At 38.3% G+C, this 20,421-nt stretch overlaps 1 protein-coding gene across 5 annotated transcripts in view; it reads right to left on the bottom strand.

The window, feature by feature from the left end:
* adam11 (ADAM metallopeptidase domain 11) overlaps positions 1-20,421 on the bottom strand; it is a 44,159-nt gene that overhangs the window by 22,021 nt on the left and 1,717 nt on the right. For all 5 annotated transcript variants that reach the window (XM_047375995.1, XM_047375997.1, XM_047375994.1 and 2 more), the window contains exons 3-10: positions 16,779-16,855; positions 16,094-16,157; positions 5,608-5,690; positions 5,463-5,520; positions 4,670-4,727; positions 3,968-4,095; positions 1,811-1,885; positions 1,653-1,724 (exon numbers count right to left, since the gene is read on the bottom strand). In XM_047375995.1, the coding sequence (XP_047231951.1) occupies positions 1,653-1,724; positions 1,811-1,885; positions 3,968-4,095; positions 4,670-4,727; positions 5,463-5,520; positions 5,608-5,690; positions 16,094-16,157; positions 16,779-16,855 (615 nt within the window). The remainder of the gene's footprint in view (positions 1-1,652; positions 1,725-1,810; positions 1,886-3,967; positions 4,096-4,669; positions 4,728-5,462; positions 5,521-5,607; positions 5,691-16,093; positions 16,158-16,778; positions 16,856-20,421) is intronic.

Below are 20,421 nucleotides of genomic sequence, written 5' to 3'. Positions count from 1 at the left end.
CCCAAGATTTGCGCTCCTTGCACCATTGAAACCGACGTTTGGCATTGGCATGAGTGACCAAAGGTTTGGCTATAGCAGCCCGGCCGTGTATATTGACCCTGTGGAGCTCCCGATGGACAGTTCTGGTGGAAACAGGAGAGTTGAGGTGCACATTTAATTCTGCCGTGATTTGGGCAGCCGTGGTTTTATGTTTTTTGGATACAATCCAGGTTAGCACCCGAATATCCCTTTCAGACAGCTTCCTCTTGCGTCCACAGTTAATCCTGTTGGATGTGGTTCGTCCTTCTTGGTGGTATGCTGACATTACCCTGGATACCGTGGCTCTTGATACATCACAAAGACTTGCTGTCTTGGTCACAGATGCGCCAGCAATACGTCCACCAACAATTTGTCCTCTTTTGAACTCTGGTACGTCACCCATAATGTTGTGTGCATTTCAATATTTTGAGCAAAACTGTGCTCTTACCCTGCTAACGAAACCTTCACACTCTGCTCTTACTGGTGCAATGTGCAATCAATGAAGACTGGCTACCATGCTGGTCCAATTTAGCCATGAAACCTCCCACACTAAAATGACAGGTGTTTCAGTTTCATTGTCCAACCCTTGTAGTTAGATTTAGAATTCTCCAAACGCCTAAAACATTTTTTAAACATCTTTAACCTAATAGTCATGTTTGAGGACGGACAAAAACCCAGGACCTTCTTGCTGCAAGGTAACAATGCTACCAACTGCACCACCTTTCAGCCCCTTATGTGCACAGGTGAGCCTGTTAAACCACAGTCCCAGTAAGGTCAGCACAGTATCCACAAAATCAAAACTCACTGAAAAACAGCAGGAAACATTTTTGATTGCGGACAATTTCTCTATAAACACGGCTGTTGATACATTTGGTAGCCCAATAGACCTCTATGAAAGGTGCTATAATTAAAAAAGTTGAATATGCTGGTATTAACTGTCTCTACAGTATTACTAATTGCTGATTTAATTTTCAAACCCAATATAAATTCAATGATCCGCCCTTTAAGGTAAAAGAGACATTTATGTCTGCCACTTTCAAGCATGATGCAGCAAGAGAAGATGGACAGCAAGCTGTTTCCATGGAAACCTATAAACCTGTTAGCGTCCAGAATGTGAAGGGTTCTTGATCCAAAATCATTTGTCTGTTTTAAAGGAGCAATCACCCATCTGTATCACAATCATTAAATAAACTTTACATTCTTCTTTGTTTTCCATCTTTTTAATACAAAATCTTTGGTCTGTCTCACCTGAGACTTAAGATATACATTAAATGGTTAATCAGCAGCTCATTACACATTTTATTTTGCAAAATAATTTTTCTTGCATAAAGAAAGGCTTGAAAAGAATTAGGTACATATAAGACATGCTGTTTCCCTATTGTAAACATGTTATGAATTTTAAAATTATAACTTTCTCAGAACTATAAATCTGAATACACAAATCTACAGTAATCTGAGAAGAAACCTGAAATACATCAAACTTGGAAACTGTACCCTCCAGAAGTGTCTCATCTCAAAATAAACTACAACGGATTAGAAAAAAGGACCCGACGTAAACCGGTAGCTCTTACACCATTTAAGCCCTGTCCATTTTAAAGTACAGTAGAACCATTTTAAATAGAGAAATTTCTCACCAAATCTGCCATGTTCACTATGGATTTGGCAAAAATCTTCGTTTGTGTGGTTGATCTGCGAAGCTGTACAAACTAACAGAAAAAAAAACAGAGCTTCCATCATTTAACAACTCTTTTTACAAGTTTCAACCAGTGAGACACAGACGAAGTACACCTACCAGCTCATAATCATTGACAATCATCAGTTCAATATACTTGGTCTCAGTCTGAACAGTGCGTTGACCTCGCCTCACCTGGGGAAGACAAAAACACAAGTCCTGAGCCAAACATTGAAGTTGTTCATGATAACCTTCAAACAGCACAGACACACCTGAACCAAACACAATATGTGTGCCCATTACTCACTGAGCATGAACACAGACTCACACCTGCTGATGATGGTGAAACTCTAGTTGTCCTTGAGAGGGCAACACCACTTGATGAACAGCAACCATTCATTCATGAAACTGAAAACGGTTTAAAACTGCAGCGTCTGAATACTTTCAGAGCCTAAATGCAATAAATTACATTTCTTAATAATAATTATCACTACAAATTAATTCAAGTTTCATCATCTTGATCACATAGCACAGCACAACACGTAAAGCTAGAAATGGTAATGAGGAGAGCATTACTTCATTGAGGCAGTGGAAGGCAACATTTGTAAAAAAAAAAAAAAAAAAAGTCAGAAAATGTTATTTCTTTACTCAAATAACTGAGAACTTACAGAGTTAAAGGTCTTAATCAGGAGCTTATAGGACCAGAAATTATAGTTCACATTTATATTAAATGATATGGTAAATTTGAACCAGGATTATAATTACAGACAAAAATGAAAAACCTACAGTACATTCATCCTCTTACTGATATGTTTAGTCAGTCAGTCATTTTCTACCGCTTATTCCATAGTTTACTCATTCTTTAATTTCCTCTCATCTAGATTATTGCAACTCACTTTTCACATCAAGAAAAAAACATAGCCTTGTTTGCCTGCAGTTGGTTCACAACTTTGCAGCGAGATTTTAAACAGGAATAAACAGAGGCGCTCACATCCCTCTGGTTTTAATGTATTTGCACTGGTTACCTGCTCAATATGAAATACATTTTAGTTAGTTAGCTGTGTTGGACTGGTGTTCAAACATTTAACATCTAAAGCACTTGCAAATTTTCTATATACCAACTCTGCGTTGGTGGAACGTGTCCTGAGTCAACCAAGAATGCTAGTTTTAACATTAGCACACTAAAACTACCATTAGCATGCTAAAGCGAATTGTGAACTGGAAGCTGCTGGAATATCAGAGTCATTGCTCACTGTGAAGCCAGTATTACGTTGACCTGGACTGAGATGGTGGTGACCAAGAAAGAAGCCCTAGCTCTACAACTTTTCAGCATGATGTTAATTCACAAATGGAGGAATTTTTCATGCTCAAGGCAAACATTGAGCTATTTGTCCAAATAACAAAAAAATATTTCCTGTAGTCAAGGTAAGGCTTTCAAACCTAAGAACATTGTACCATTTGTTATGCACGATGGTGGCAGCATCATGCTGTTGGACGGTTTTGCTGCCGCTGGTACTGATGCATTATACAAAGTAGTTAGAATAATGAAGGAGGACGACTAACTTGAAATTCTCTAACTCAATATTCCAACATATTTTATGTTAAAAATCCAGACTCTTCCAGATTTCCTAGTCCTTTTTTAAATTAAAAATACAAACCGCTCACTATAAATATACTGCAGATTTGCCTATAGATTCGGAATCGGCTGTTGATGGACGAAGAGAAAAAATGAAGAACAGGTGTATAGATGGATGGACGTATGGACAGATTTAAGGCAATGGAATGGGAATAAAATCTGGAAATACTTTTTCTATATTATGCAGGCCTGGAAAATGTTTGGATCAAATTCCAAACATTTCCAGTAGTAGGAACCCTTTTAACAGCTAGATGGTTGAAACCTGGACACAAATGGTATTCCAACAGGACAATAATCCAACAAACATATCCAAACTGGGGTTGTTTGGTTTCCAAAGCTCTGACCTTACACTTTTGAAAATGAATGGACTGTGCTTAGTCTGGGTCAAGGGTGGAGGAAATTGACAATAAATGCAAACTTGTGCATGTGTTTTTAAAACTCATGCAGGTTATTTATTGCATAATTGTCCCATTCTGAGAAAAGAAGAAATTAAATAAATCATAAAAACCCCAAAAAATATTTGACATTCATGTCCATAAATAACATAATATACTTCCTTGTAATACATGCTTGTCTCCTCTCTGACAGTACTGACACTTGTTGGTGATATGTTGTGCATGGATCCATGTATTAAGACTGACTTGTCTTTTTGAGCGCCTCAGGCCTCTGGTGAAAATATTTTTCTCTTCTTCAGACTTGTCTAAATCCTTCGCCACGCCGTCTCCTTCATCTGTTTGCCCCTCAAGCTCTGTGCTGTTCATGAAGCATCCTGCAAGATGCACACAAGCAGAAAAGTGACTAGTCATCAGTCCGTGGATAGAAGTAACTGTGTATTTTAGTCCTCTGATATGTGGAAGAGATCGATACCAAGCAGCGGGTGGAGGAAGGAGCACAACAAGGGAGAGTAGGGGGGAGGAGGAAGGCAGATTAATGAGGAGAGGTAGAGGAGGGTATGGGACAGAATTTAGCAAGGGCGAAGAGGACAGGCGGACAACCTGATAGCTAGAGGGTGACAAGGAACGGAAAAAAAGCAGAAAATTTAAACATGAGTTGCAGAACATTTGATTATCTTAGCTCAGTTCAAGGACAGAACTAAACATGTCTCAACAAAAAGTGATAGCGGGTAAATCCTAAACTTTGGATCCATTCAATCAGTTTTGACTTTACATCTGCTAACATTTGCTTCTTTTACAGATAAACTTATAAAAGTCACAAGAATTTCATCACAGCAGATTTGTAATGCATGTTTGTCACTCTGAGTAATATTTTCTATTCACTCCACTTTCATTAGCATGAAAGATATTTCTGATCTGAAGCCTAAAGATCAGAAATGTGAGTCCTACCTGGACAGGGGAGTGAGAAGAGGTCAATATCGGGCATGCGATACACAATGTGGTCTTTCTGCTCCAGAGGGGTGACAGATAAAGAAAAACAATCATCAACATGTAAAAATAGAGAGGAAAACCTCCCGCTTCCCATACAAAAGTTAATGACATTGCAGTGTGAAGAAAACATTGTCATGTGTGGTAAACACAGATCCCTGAGAGGAAAGTGTACTAATGCAAAATTAATCACCCACGTAGTCATCATAATGGCTGTAACAAGTTCTAGTCACGGTAGTAGACTTAAGCTGGGGATAAATACTTTATGAAAACGACCCAGCTGAGACAAAAAGCATAGCAGTAAGGCAGAGAGTGAAGGCGTTTTATGACAAGCTGAGAGACTATTGATCCATCTCTCTATGTAATTGAGCCGCACTTCGATTACTGTGGTTCTTAATGAGAAAAAAGCTCAGACTCCTCCATTCTAAAACACTCTGCATTCAGTCCCTCCCCTTTCTTTTAGTACTACATGAATTTAATAATCAGATCTGAATGAGGCTCACAATATTTTGTGAGTTATATGTCTGTGAGAAACTGCCTTCCTTCAGATGTGAGAAAGAAGAAATATCTCAGTGGAGGTGGACTGTATTAACTCAATATTTTCCATTCAGAAGCTAACAGATAGAGTAACACTGTCTGGACAGACGGAAAATCATCCAAAGAGGAGGCGGCTGCTTTGGTAACAATCCAAAGTGCTGAAAGATATAGTGTCTCATACTAATTCAAAGTCTAATGTATGCCTCACTGAACTCACCTCTCTATTGCCAACAGTTTCAATCCCATAAGTGAAATTGCCATCAGAAAACATTCCCCTGAGAACAGTTTAAAGTAAAAATGTTAGACATACTTGATTCAGAGAACATGGATGAATCAGTTTTTTTTTTAAGTGTTTCACTCACTGCAGGCCATGGCAGGTTGATATTGCAACCCAGGAGCCGGGCAGCCCCCGCACTCGGCCGTGGTAGTAACAATGCTCCCCGCCCTGAAAACAAATAATAGATTAGAGCGAGACATTGAACCCTCCATCATCCTGTAACGTGTTCATGTCAAATTTCAGAAAATGAAACCAGTGCCCGTCTGAGAACCTTGTGCTGCCACTGATCACCTGTGCCCTGCAAGGCAGGTATTTTCCATCACCCAGGTGGATTGGCTGAGGTTTGCTAAATGAGATCAGTTACTGCTATTGAACTTGAGATGAAACGTACTGTGTAATGATAAGTTCATAAAAAAACAAAAATAATTCTTCCACAAGATTTAAAAAAATGTAGATGTCTTTGTACACATACTTTCAGCCAGTAGCTACATCTCTCTGCCCATTCCCTGCATAGAAAAACCCAGGACTCTGCCAGTCATATAACAATCCACTCCAAGGTTACAGTGTGTAAGATGATAAGGAGGTAGACTGCATAAGAAATCTTCAAGGACATAAACTGTGCAGTACAGAATATGTTAACAGCATGCGTATTTATGTTACTGACTACAGTAATAGCATCTTCTTGAACGTGTTTTAAAACCAGAAATATTTGGTTCCCATTAAACGTAGCTTCATTGCAAGGAGCAGATAACCTCTCGCCCTTTTTTTAAACCACCACCATTTAGTTTAGTCTCCAAAAAACAGCACACAACTTTCATCTACTTCCATTCATAGAGAACTATCTGAAAACTCTCCTAATCAAGACCTGATTTGTGATTGGTTTTTAGTTTTAGTTTTGTTGCTAGCACTCACCAAGCTAGGCTAGCTAGTTTTCGCCAGAGATTTTATAATTATTGTTCTCCGCAATGCATTGCAGAGAAATATATACGCTGGGTTAAGAAAATCAGTACAAAAAGGTTTGTTCATGGAAACAACATGGAAGTTGAGATGAAATGACAATCTGTGGGTATGAAACAGGGACACAAAATGACAAATATGGCAAACTGACTCAGATATTTCTTCACAGATTGAACTAAACAAATAGAAACAAAATGCTAAAACCAAAAGTCTCAAGTAAAGTAAAATAGTTTTTAGTTTTGATTCACTCATTTATTCCCTCAAGTTAGTAGCCTCTTTTTGTCCAAATGATTCATAACCAGAGATAAGTGGTTTAAAATGGCAAGGCACTTGAGCACACTACTGTATGAAGAACACATTACTGTTCTCCTAAATGCTAAATAACCTGTGCTACTGATAGCAGTGCTTCCACTCTTACTGAATCATAATGATAAGTAAATATTCTGTTTAAAGGTACTACTAAAATAAATTACCGTCCAGCAAAGTTTATTGCAATGTAAACTATATTCTTATGTCCAGTTGCTGAATTCTACAGATCTCTATACTGTCTCTATTTGAATGTCCACAATTCTGCATGCAGTGTACTCAACAGATGATAAAGAGGCCAAAAAGCCAAAATTAAAAAAGAGTCTGACACTTTAAACCCTTTTTAAGGCTGATCAATATTTAAACATCTTTTCAACGCAGGTTCCAGTAAACTGCAACAGTGTAAGTGACAGTCTCAGTTGACATTTTCAGTTTGGCTGAGTTGCTGACAGGCCTTACCCACGCCTCCAGATTCTTCCACTTGATTATTCATAATCCCCCGCAGTGCTCCAACTGGACGATCTTGTTTTGAATATAGTGTTTCAGAGCCGCCTCTCAGCTCAAGGTACAGATATGGTCAGATTACAACAATCTGTAAGGACCCTCTGTGATGTCACTCAATAAAGTCATGCATGTTTTTATAGTTTTAAGAAGCTTAAGTGAAGGAATATTACATTCACATCTCTTTGTTTGTATATTCTTGGAAATTGGGAACGTAATAGTATGCTCTCATCTGTTGATCCGTTAAACAGGGAGTCAATTTCAGTTTTTTTTAATAGACTTCATTAAGTCATGTCTGTCACCAGAGTCTGCTGCTGTCCAGCTCAAATACCGATATGAAAATATATGAAGCAACTATTTCCAGATATTTTTCTCCAGCGGTCAAACATTACTGAAACAACTTCTCATGCAACGTGAACTTTATGCTGCTAGTACCGGATTGGACCTGTTTGCCTTCAAAACTTCAGATTCCACAAGGTGTCAAAAATAGTCAATATTGACATGAACCAAGCAGTGGTGGCCAATCTGTTGGCTGCACGTCGGTGATTGTGGAGGTCCGTGGAGTACAATGAACTCACAATCATTTCCTGCTGGAAATTGTCTTCAGAAGATGGGCACAATGAGGTCTTAAAGGGGACATATGTTTTTAAATCCTTCCTTTTTCCATTTAAATCATTCAGTTGTGATCTCTATAAAGTGGAACTGCAATGCTTTGGTCTGACTTTCTTGCTATTGTAGCTCCACAGGCCCCTCTTTTGGCCCCGTTCTGAGGTGTGTCTGAGAGCAACTAGTGTTGATGCGGTCTCTTTAAATGCTATTAAGGTACTTCACACCCCAGCCCCCTCCAGGTCGCAGAGCATTCCACTCCACCCCGTTCAGCCATTTTTGTAGTTTGATAACAGAGATAAAATTAGCTAGCGGTGTGGAAACTTCTTTTCCCCAAATTGATTTAAAGATGTCCACAACAAAAGACTTGATCATCCAGCCTTACATGTTTGAGCCAGAGTCTGACCCAGAGCGAGAGGAGAATGAAGACGACCGACTTGCAGAACTATGCCTTCAAACGAATGCATCGCAATGGTGTGTTATTACTCTATTTACACCCTCTCCATCCACACCAAGAAACTACAATATGTAGCATCGTTTTACTATAGTGCCCCTGCATGAAACCAATTTCCCCACTGATGTGGGTACATTTCCATGAAAAAAAACGTTAACCAGGCACTGATGCTGTGTAATGAATTGTGTGGGTTAATACACCCAACAACCGAACACTTGCAGCGTTGGCATACTTGAGCTTGGACTACAAAATCACAGCAAGAAATAAAAATTGCAGATTTGCGAAATTGATCAGCCAGAAGTCCATGACCTTGTTTATTAATTCCACCACAAATACTGTGACGTAACAGTTCAAAAAACGTAATAGGGAATAGAGAAAACTGAATGGACTGAAAAATATGACCCAAACAGAATATAAAGATATCTACACAGCACCTGGAGAGACAAAATTAAACTTTTCTGCACTACTACAGACTCAAGTATACAACAAAATGTATTTAAGTGCGAAAAAGGTAATTTTGTATGATATGTCCCCTTTAAACGGGAGATTCAGCAGTGTGTGTTATGCTCTATTCCAATGTAGAAAACTCTGTTCACTCCAGCACTTTTTTTGGCAACTAATCAAAAAGGACTTTAAAGTAACTTTTTAAACCAACGCATGCCTAACGAATGCCTAATCTAGACAAACTCTTAAATGATTACCCCCGATTCTTTTTACGCATAGAACCTAAAATTGTTCAGTTTCGCCCTGACCAAAAACTGACCAAATCATATGGCGTTCTTCTTTCTTAAAAGATCAAAAAATGAAATATATCTAGCCTAAGGAGTAAGGTTTTACTAAACAGTAACAGTTACTTTCTTATACATTCAGACAAAGATGCACCACTTCTTCTCTAAGGAAAGAAAATACTTTCATTAGTCACACTGGACAGTGAGACACCCCATAGCACTTAGCCCAGGGCAGGATAATAAATAAATAAAAGGTTGGATTACGAGGCTAAATGGAGGAAATCAAATTGCCTGACACAGCAGACACACACTGACTTAGAGGGCTTTTTAGAGAGGTTCTGTTGGCGGTACAAATAATGGCTCCTAACTCCTGTAAATAAACCCTGTTGCATAAGAAATTATGCATAAAAGGTAAAATATCACCACCGAAACATGAGTAGGACACAACATATAAAGTGAGTGATGAAAAAGCAGCTTGAACTCAGAAATGGAGGACAACAGACAGTTGTAACCACAAGATTGAAGCCGACGACTAAAAGAATTAGAAAAGCTAGAGTGCACTCAATGTCTGCACTTAGAAATAATGATATCAGAGGACCAAAGGAAAGGTAATAACATACATATGTTTGACAAGAAAACACAGAACTAATAAAGGAGAATTTTGTTTTCTAATTTGTGTTGTCACATAAAATTAGCGGCATCCATCACAAAATGACTAAAAAGAAAAAAACTCACTTCCAAAACAGGATTAACAGAATGAGAAATGCAAACTGAAAAAAGGAAGAAAACTCAAGATTTTTCCATTTACTACGACATGTGTTTCCATGCAGCCAGAATAAACATGAGGAATCATATGTTTCTTTCCCAGTTCGATTTCAGTTGTTTACCACTGAGGAAGGTAAATAATTTTTTTGGGAGCAAAGATGAGCAAGATCCTTAGCTTGTTACATGTCTGAGGCATCAATCAAAATGTTCAAAAACAATGTGTATAGCATGGAAGACCGTTTAATTTCCCAGATAGGACTGCTGATAGGCAAAATATTAATTTGGGAACCATTATCAAGCACAATAACATGGAGTTGCATTTACAAATCTCATTTTAAAACTGAAATGGGTTGCAACATATAATATAGCCTGTACTTTCCTTGAAGGAGCAGGGTAAATTAACCTACAGATAAGCCTGTAGGCTTCGGAAAATACCCGATTATAAGTCATCTCATAATACAGTCTGATGCCAGAATTCAGGAAGTTTCCAGAAAAGTAACTTGTAAGTTCCAGACAAATCCACAAATAAACCTCGAGGTTTCTGGGAAAGAAACCAATAAGTTCTAGAACAGTAACCTGTACATTGTAAGATGCTAAACTTTATGTTCCACAAAAAAAACCTTAAGGATCCAAAAAAGTAACTTGAAAAATTAAAGCTTATGAGAAAGTTAACTGTGCGTACCAGCAAAACACACTAGAAACGCCAGAGAAATTACCTTTCCAGATGACAGTTCCAAAAAGCAACCTGTACGTTTCTGGAAAAGTAACCTGTAGGTTAATAGGAATGTAACCTGTAATTTTCTTGTCTAAGTGACATGTAATTTTCGTGAGAGTGTAGGCTTCAGTTTTTATGGAGAGTCACTTGCTGCTTTTGGGAAAGTCTCCTGTATGTTTATGAAAATTACATGTATGTCTCCAGTAGTAAAAACAAGTAATTTTCAGCAAAGGTAACCTAAAAGTTCTTAAAAATTTTACCAGTAAATTCCCAAAAAAGCAACATTTAAGTTTCAAAAAGTAACCATTAAGTTTCTGGAAAAGAAACCTGTTAGTTTATGAGAAAGTGACCTGTAAGTTACAGAGAAGTAGCTATGCATCCCATAAAAATAACCTGTTAATTACTGGGAAAGTAACACGTTATTGGGGGAGTTACCTGTAGGTTTCTAGGATAGTAAAATGTAAGTTTTGGGAAAGTAATTAGTAGGTTTATGTGGAAGGTAAACTGTATGTTCCAGGGTAATTAACAAGTGAGCTCTACAGAGTAACTTATGGGTTTATATGCAAGTCACCTGTAATATTGAGAGAAAGAAACCAACATTTTCCAGGAGAGGAACCTGTAGTTGTTTTTCCCCCAGAAGAGTAACATATTAGGTTCGGGAAAGTAACCTACAAGTTTATCAGTAATGTATCCATAATATTTCTTGTAAAATAGCCCCCAAGATCCAGAAAAGTAACCTGTAGGTGTCACGGTGAGGTTTTGGGGTGGACCGAAGCGCAGACAAGAGCTTGGCGGCAGCATTTCAAATAATCTTCAGCTTTATTCAAAGTTACAAGCGTAACCAAATAACTGCAGGTAAACCAGAGATCCAAAACTTACATCTGCAGGAACATGGTATACAGATCCTTCTCAAAATATTAGCATATTGTGTTAAAGTTCATTATTTTCCATAATGTCATAATAAAAATTTAACATTCATATATTTTAGAATCATTGCACACTAACTGAAAAATTTCAGGTCTTTTATTGTCTTAATACGGATGATTGTGGCATACAGCTCATGAAAACCCAAAATTCCCATCTCACAAAATTAGCATATCATTAAAAGGGTCTCTAAACGAGCTATGAACCTAATCATCTGAATCAACGAGTTAACTCTAAACACCTGCAAAAGATTCCTGAGGCCTTTAAAACTCCCAGCCTGGTTCATCACTCAAAACCCCAATCATGGGTAAGACTGCCGACCTGACTGCTGTCCAGAAGGCCACTATTGACACCCTCAAGCAAGAGGGTAAGACACAGAAAGAAATTTCTGAACGAATAGGCCGTTCCCAGAGTGCTGTATCAAGGCACCTCAGTGGGAAGTCTGTGGGAAGGAAAAAGTGTGGCAGAAAACGCTGCACAACGAGAAGAGGTGACCGGACCCTGAGGAAGATTGTGGAGAAGGGCCGATTCCAGACCTTGGGGGACCTGCGGAAGCAGTGGACTGAGTCTGGAGTAGAAACATCCAGAGCCACCGTGCACAGGCGTGTGCAGGAAATGGGCTACAGGTGCCGCATTCCCCAGGTCAAGCCACTTTTGAACCAGAAACAGCGGCAGAAGCGCCTGACCTGGGCTACAGAGAAGCAGCACTGGACTGTTGCTCAGTGGTCCAAAGTACTTTTTTCGGATGAAAGCAAATTCTGCATGTCATTCGGAAATCAAGGTGCCAGAGTCTGGTGGAAGACTGGGGAGAAGGAAATGCCAAAATGCCAGAAGTCCAGTGTCAAGTACCCACAGTCAGTGATGGTCTGGGGTACCGTGTCAGCTGCTGGTGTTGGTCCACTGTGTTTTATCAAGGGCAGGGTCAATGCAGCTAGCTATCAGGAGATTTTGGAGCACTTCATGCTTCCATCTGCTGAAAAGCTTTATGGAGATGAAGATTTCATTTTTCAGCACGACCTGGCACCTGCTCACAGTGCCAAAACCACTGGTAAATGGTTTACTGACCATGGTATCACTGTGCTCAATTGGCCTGCCAACTCTCCTGACCTGAACCCCATAGAGAATCTGTGGGATATTGTGAAGAGAACGTTGAGAGACTCAAGACCCAACACTCTGGATGAACTAAAGGCCGCTATCGAAGCATCCTGGGCCTCCATAAGACCTCAGCAGTGCGACAGGCTGATTGCCTTCATGCCACGCCGCATTGAAGCAGTCATTTCTGCAAAAGGATTCCCGACCAAGTATTGAGTGCATAACTGTACATGATTATTTGAAGGTTGACGTTTTTTGTATTAAAAACACTTTTCTTTTATTGGTCGGATGAAATATGCTAATTTTGTGAGATAGGAATTTTGGGTTTTCATGAGCTGTATGCCAAAATCATCCGTATTAAGACAATAAAAGACCTGAAATATTTCAGTTAGTGTGCAATGAATCTAAAATATATGAATGTTAAATTTTCATCATGACATTATGGAAAATAATGAACTTTATCACAATATGCTAATATTTTGAGAAGGACCTGTACATGGCAGTAGAGGGTAGACCCGAGCTGTGCAACGAGAGGAACCAGCAAAGGACAATGAAACAAAACCAACTAATATACTGAGGGAGAACAAAGGCAGGTAATCAAAGGAACTAAGAACAGGTGAGACAAGGAGGCAGAAGGATCAAGTGAACCTTATAAAACTATGCATGAGGAAAGGGACTAATTAACACAACAGTGAGCAGACCTAATTGAAACTATAGACCAAGATAAATAAAGCATAAAAACCAAGAATAAACATGAACTAAAGGAAACTGAGAAAATGGAGGGAACACTACAACCTAAGAATTAGCAACACCATAAAGAAACCCTGACTACAAAAGTAAACAAACCTAAAGCACACTGACTGAATAGACTGGAAAGGAAGCAGAGAACATGAGGACTAGAATGTAAACAAACAAAATATAAACAATAAGTAAACACAACCTAACCAGAGGGGCTGGAGAATAAAGCTAAACTAGAGGAACTAAACGAGAAAGGACTACAACTAGGAAAGAAACTAACAAAGAGAAAATAAGACTAGTAACCTAGTAGAATATAAAAGAGGACAAATACCAAACCATAAATAAACACAAAGATACTAAATGGGAAACTGAACTAGGAAATACATGGAAACCAGAGCACCACAATAAATAATAATAATAATAATACAGAGAAAACCATACTAAGTCAAAACTAAGAAGGCAACAATAACCAAAGGAGCAATGAACGAGGAGGGTGACAACACTAGGGGAAAATAAACAATCAGGAGAGAGAGGAAGTAACCAAAACAACCACGACTACCAAAATACTAAATATAAACATAAAAAGTGACTAAACACAAAGTTCAAACCCTGACAGTAGGATCCAGAAAATAACAAGTAAACTCTGGTAAAGTACAGATGGTTTTATGTTTTGCTGCCATTTCTTGTGTAAAAATATGTGTCATGCTTGAGATGGATTTATGTAATGTAACTGGTAGTCTTGAACTTTGTATAAAATCAAGCAACAAGTATTAATGCAAAAAATTCAAACCATTTGAGATTTAAGAGGTTTTTCAACAGCCCTCATAAAATAACTTTGTTAAAGGACAGCTTAAAACCACATGGTGCACACATTACAAAGATGCTGGCCAGTGCTCAACAGGAAATATGTGTGTCTTTTGAACAACAACAAGCTTGAAGTGTTGCACAATTTAAGGACGAAACAACAGCGAAACAATTTATCTGCAAACACAGGAAGTGGTATCTGAAGAAGGAGCAACATTACTGCAGCAAAAGCTTCTGGTCCAAACCTTTTATGGAAAAATGTTGAAAGGAAAAGCAGAAGATATTCTTTTATATGTAAAGATAATAATACGAGTTCTATATATTCAGTCTATAATGTTGAGAATGAAAATAACTGCTGTTATTAGGAGGGACTCTAATATTTTACAAAATGGTCCAGGTTATTTCTGATTTGAAAAAGTAGCATTAATGTATCTAAGAAAATTGGTGGATTATAGTTCTTTTTTAAAAATTTCCATAAATGTAATACAAACAGAAACAAATAATAAACTAAACTATTTTCCCCCTAAACTTAATGTCACATTTCTATTCCCAACGTTTCAGTAAGAACCAAAACCCTCACAGTCTGCGACTTTACTAGCTTTACACATTTTGTTAAAAATGTCTGGTTGAAGGATGATCGAATAGACCCAGAGTGGCTCCTGACTGCTGGCTCCCATAGCAACCTTTCACTGATTGGTCAGGTGGTTCTTTTGCAGACAACAAGAAGGGCGACAGAGGGACGAGCAAGAAAAAGAGACAGGACTGGAGAATAAAATGTAGCAGAGAATATGGTATAAATGATAGGCTTCTGTGAGAAATGCTGTAAATCCCTTTTTTGAATTATTAATGTGATTTATTTTAAACAGATGTATAAATAATGGCAGAGAGAGCCATGCCAACAACTGATTCATAAGTGCTTCTGAAACTGTGCCAAAAAGCTCCTATTCAAAGCTGTTTCTTAAGGTTCACAATGTACAAGAGAAAATAAAAACTACATGAGAACACACTTAAAAGAAAGGCAACCAAGTACTTTAAAAATTCAAAAACATTTCCTATTTTAATTGTCTTTTTTGGCCTGGAGTGCAGTATAAATTCTGCTATCATCTGTAGAAGTAACGGACTTCTCTCTAGCTTCTTTTCCTGTCAATACGTTAGTCAACATCCTGCACATCAGCTACTTTTCTAACAATAATTACATGAGCAACATGACTGCATGTGTAGTTTTGATAAATTACGACGATGCATAAAGCAAAACCTTAGCTTTCCAACTGAGCAATAGAGACAATTTTGTTACAAAGGGCAACTCTAGCCAGCAACAAAAATATTTTCAGGAAGCTTACTTCTCATTTAGCGAATTAGCTAAGTCCTTTTAATGTCATTTAGATGCAGCTCACTTGACAAAAATGTGTAAGATTTTATCTTTTACTGCAGTCGCATGTTATCAGACTGAAAGATGTGTAAAATCCAACCTTTTGGAAAAGTCCCACCAATGCCACAATTATCAGCATCTCTAGCAACTCCTTTAAATAAACGTAACTGAGGCAATTATATAATTTACGCTTTACTTTTTAAGTCAATTACATTTTCCAGATTTTTACTTTTTGCTCTAAGCCCCTCTTAAAAATGGGAAAGACTCTTATCTACAGAGAGCAATAAATACAAGTTCAAATAAGGCCAAACAACACACAAGTGTTGACTCAGACTAAAAGATACAAAACATATTGACCCATCTCTCCATAATGTTGCTATTTAACACCCACTCTTCCATTCCTCTGAACAATTTTATGTTCTAGCTAAGAGAAAGGCCCCATATTCAGCTGGTTCAAGCCATGGATTTCATTCTAAAAGTTAAATCCAGAGGAAAATATAAATTTTGTAAAACTGTTTGCCCCCAGACAGACATGAGTGCTGTCTCAGTTTTTCATAAATTAGATAAAGAAAAGCTATTTCCTCAGGATAATTAGGATTTTTAAAGGCCTACCGTATTTTGTGACAGCTCCCCATTGTCAAAGTGACGCTCCACATAATCTGTAGACAAGAGGTTGCTGTAAAGTAAAGGTAAAACATATTTTAGAGAAAGACTATAAGAAATAGGATGTTCGGTTTAAAAAACAAAACCTCCATTGATTGAAATGAAATTGACCTGATTAAGATCAAAAAGTCTATACATATAATGCATTTTAGGCTTTCAAGGTTTTATTTTTGACATTTGAAGAGCTGCACAGTTGGTAGCATTGTTGTGTGCAGCAAGAAGGTCCTGAGTTCAAATCCCAGCCTCGGGTCTTTCTTGATGGAGTTTGCATGTGCCTCCACATGCAGAAAACACTGGTTTTCTCCGGGTAGTCCCACAGTCCAAAAACATGACTGTTAGGTTAATAGGACTCCTAAAAATGCCCTTAGGAGTGAGTGTGTGTCGCCCTCTGATGGACTGGACATCTGTCCAGTGTGTAACCTGCCTCACTAATAGGAAGTAAAATGCGTTTTAGCCTTTTAAAGTTTTATGTAAAACATCTGAAGAATTGTATAGCCTGCAACAATAAAAACACAGGTTGTACAGAATGTGGGGGAGTGAGATGCACAGAAATAGAGCCTTTAAGTGACTGCTATAAGTCATGGTCCCTGATGGGTCAGGAATGTGCCAAGGCGCCACAGGCGTGTTTACTTACTGGTTCAGTTCCAGGTCAAGGATGAAGGATGTACCAAAGGCCTCCACCAGGAAGCTGCTCTGGGCCAAATGGATGGGCTGGGAAAGAAACGGACAGTAAATAATAAAAATAATGGGAAAATTGAGGGCACAATAACAGTTATTTTATTTAAAAACTGATTTAAAGGAGTTTTTAAGTACATTTTGAAAATTATTTGAAGTAGATTATTATTATAATTATTTTTGTACATCCATAGTCAATATTTTTACCAGGTCAAAAATTACAGGAAAACAACTAATTTAATTTCAAATAATGCATCTCTAAAAAAGGCAGCAGAAATTATTGAGTTTATGTGCAACCAGTAAAGAATGCTTCTTAAAAAACATGTAATTCAAGCACAAACGTTATTATAAAGCTGTAAAAAGCTGCCATGACTGCTGGACCACAAGGACAAAAAATGGCTTGGATAAAATTATTGATGCTTTGTCTGCTAACGGTTTTACATAGCCTGTTGAAGATAGGACTATGCCTTAGTTTTCTGGAATATAATTGCTCATCCTGCTCCTCTGAACTCGCTTCTTGTTTGTTTTAGGTGTTTTCCTTCTTCTGTCTGATTTCAATTAAGGGCTCATTAACAGAAAATTGTTGAACTTGATGATAATCTGTGGATCTAAGTTACTGCTTTGAATCAGACTCCGGAAAATTGTTCTTTAAATTCCTAGTAAGTTTTTTGCAGGTTTGCTCACTCACAAATTAATAGTTTTTATTGTTTATGAAAGTTTAATTTTATTTTGGAGACACAAAATTACCAACGACCCCAGAAAAAAAACTTGCAACATGAAATTTACATGTTGATTTGTGTGTTACTGAGTGAAATAGCTGGGATATTGAAAGATATTTCTTGTGCTTGGTCACCAGGTTTGCTCGTATCTCAGGAGGGATTTTCTGGCTGCACTTCACAGAAACTCTCTAAATCCTTCAGGTTTATTTGGTGCAACAAAAAGCTTCTGGTCCCTCCGCTGATTGTTGGTTTGGAGACTGAATGCAATGTTCTCCTCTAGCCACACCAGTGTTAGACACTGTCACACTGAGAGACCCATCCACACCCCATATTTAGTGTTCTGGCTAAGAGAAGAAGGTTCTGCCCTAAGATTTTAATGGCACGCGGCTCCATTCATCAGTCCCTCAAAGCAGGGAAGTTGTCCTGTAACCTTAACGTAACATCAGTTACAAAGCATAATGCTCCTACTTTGTGCTACACACAGATGGTGTTCTGCAGATCACACTCAGTATTTCTATTCATCCAAACAAGCTAGGTGGGGTATAAGCAAAAGTATTCAATTTTGGTTACATCTGACCACAGCAGATTTCCTCCAAACCTTCTCTGAATCATCAGGATGTTCACTAGCAAACGTAAGACAGGCCTGTGATCATATGCTTTTTACAGCAGGGGGCGAAAAAAATTTAATCCACAGAGGAATTAATTAGCAACAGTGTTTTCATGGATCATGGACCCAAATGTCATCGGATCATTAACAAGCTCCTCCCATGTACTTGTAGGCTGATCCCTCACCCTCCTCATGATCAGCCTCACCCATGAGGTGAGATCTTGCATGGAGCTCCAGATTGAGGGTCATCTACGATCTTCGTGGGATTTCTCCCAATTAACACCAACAGATACCATAAAAACTAGAGCAAACTTCCTCAATCACCAGGGAATCAAGTAATTATTTCTCTCACTGTACCACAAGAAGGAGCACGATTGAAATAAGTAGAACAGTTGGAGTTACATTATTGTAATAAACCACATTTTCTCTGCATTTTGGGACAAAGCTCATACAAACAACCCACTCAAATAAAGGACTGGGCATTTTCCTTACATACGTGAGAGCTACAAAAACAAACATGCATATAAGTGGAATAATGTAATAACCTTACTGTTTTAGGTTTTATGTAATCCACTGTACATCACATATGGCTATCAGAGCTCTCTATAAATCAAACAATAGATAACATCTCCTTAATTCAAAACCATAAATCTGCGAAACATATTAAAGGACGGCATTGATCCCAAATAACAACTCACACGAATGACTCACCAATTTCTCAAACATTTCACGCTTTAAACATAAATGGCGAATGAAGCTGTGAAAAAAAGTGACAGTGTGGAGGAGTGAAAAAGCTCATGGTTAATGTCACATTTCTTGACAGCAGGATTCGCAACAAAGACTGATGAAAAAAGGGCCCCATCCAGCTGTCCTAGCAGGAAACTAGCTAGTTCCAGTCTAAATCTCCACTCTGACCATATATTAAACCACTTAAAACACATTTTATGTCCAACTTGATTAAACTAAATTCGCTTTGTGACCAAAGTGAATAACAGGGGTCCCACAGGTTTCATGTAGATAATTCATAGTTATCTAGATTCACATTTCCAGAGTGCTCTGGCTTTTCCAAACGTTTACATTTATGGCGTATTATACTACAGAGGTCGTGGTTCAACGATCAAATCTGCAATTCCAGACCCGGTATGTATCTGTCTGAGTAAGAAATACAAAAGGATGGACATTGGGATGGATGGATGGATGGATGGATGGATAGATGGATGGATGGATGGATGGATGGATGGACATTGGGATGGATAGATGGATGGATGGATAAGGGAATAAAGTCTGGAAATACAAATAATTTTTCCAGACTTTTCCAGACTGCATAGAAACCTTAATATAAAATAATCAAAAATGTTCTGCTATTTGCCACCCTTCATCTAAATTCCCATGGAAGGGGTTCTTTAGTTTCATCAAGGAGGTCATGAGACAACATGTTGACCACAAAGGGCAGCTCAGGGTCAGACTTGTGTCGCTGACCCATGGGTCAGCTGCTAGCTGACAGTGGGCAAAGGAAACGTAACAGGAGACGATAGGTAGAGGTGTGAAAGAATAACTCCTCCTTTGCACGAAAAGGCAAATGTAAGGAGACAAGTACAGCTATTTGCATGTAAAACCTTTTCTTTGTCTATCCATTTCATACTTTCAAATCTTTTAAATTCTCAAAATGATGCTGGCCGAAGAAAATGAAAATCTAATCAATATTGTATGGGTAAAAAATAAACACCATTAGAATTAATCAGAATAATGGAATTACTAGTGTGATTTCTACTACAACAAAGAAATAGTCGCAAACATAAAAATATGGGTTGAAGGAAAGTCAATGGGGCTGCAGGGTAAGACAGCTGTGGCACGGTTGGTCCTGAGCCCAGGACCCAGGAATTGGGTTTGAATACCGACCTGGGCTCTCTCTACATCGAGTTTGCGAGCTGTCTCTGGGTTTTTCAGCTTCCTCCCACATTCCACAGACATAACGGTTAGGCTAATGGGTTAGTCTTATTTGCCCTTAGGTATGAGTGTGTGTGTGTGTGCATGCATGGTTGTTTGTCTTGTGTCTCTCTGTGTAGCCATTTGATGGACTGACAACCTGTCCAGGTTGTACCCGTCTCTTGCCCACTGGAGATAGGCACAAGCCCCCTGGCAACCCTCCAAGAATAAGCAGTTATTGACAATGGATGGATGGAAAAACTATACCGATCATATGTTGCTGGAGTTGTTTGGGTTTCCATTATGTTTAAGAGGATTATGGGAACTCATTAAATGGTCTTTTGTACGTA

Source organism: Girardinichthys multiradiatus, chromosome 10 (genome assembly GCF_021462225.1).
Source record: "Girardinichthys multiradiatus isolate DD_20200921_A chromosome 10, DD_fGirMul_XY1, whole genome shotgun sequence".
NCBI lineage: Eukaryota > Metazoa > Chordata > Actinopteri > Cyprinodontiformes > Goodeidae > Girardinichthys > Girardinichthys multiradiatus.
This window is presented reverse-complemented; position numbering and strand designations above follow the sequence as displayed.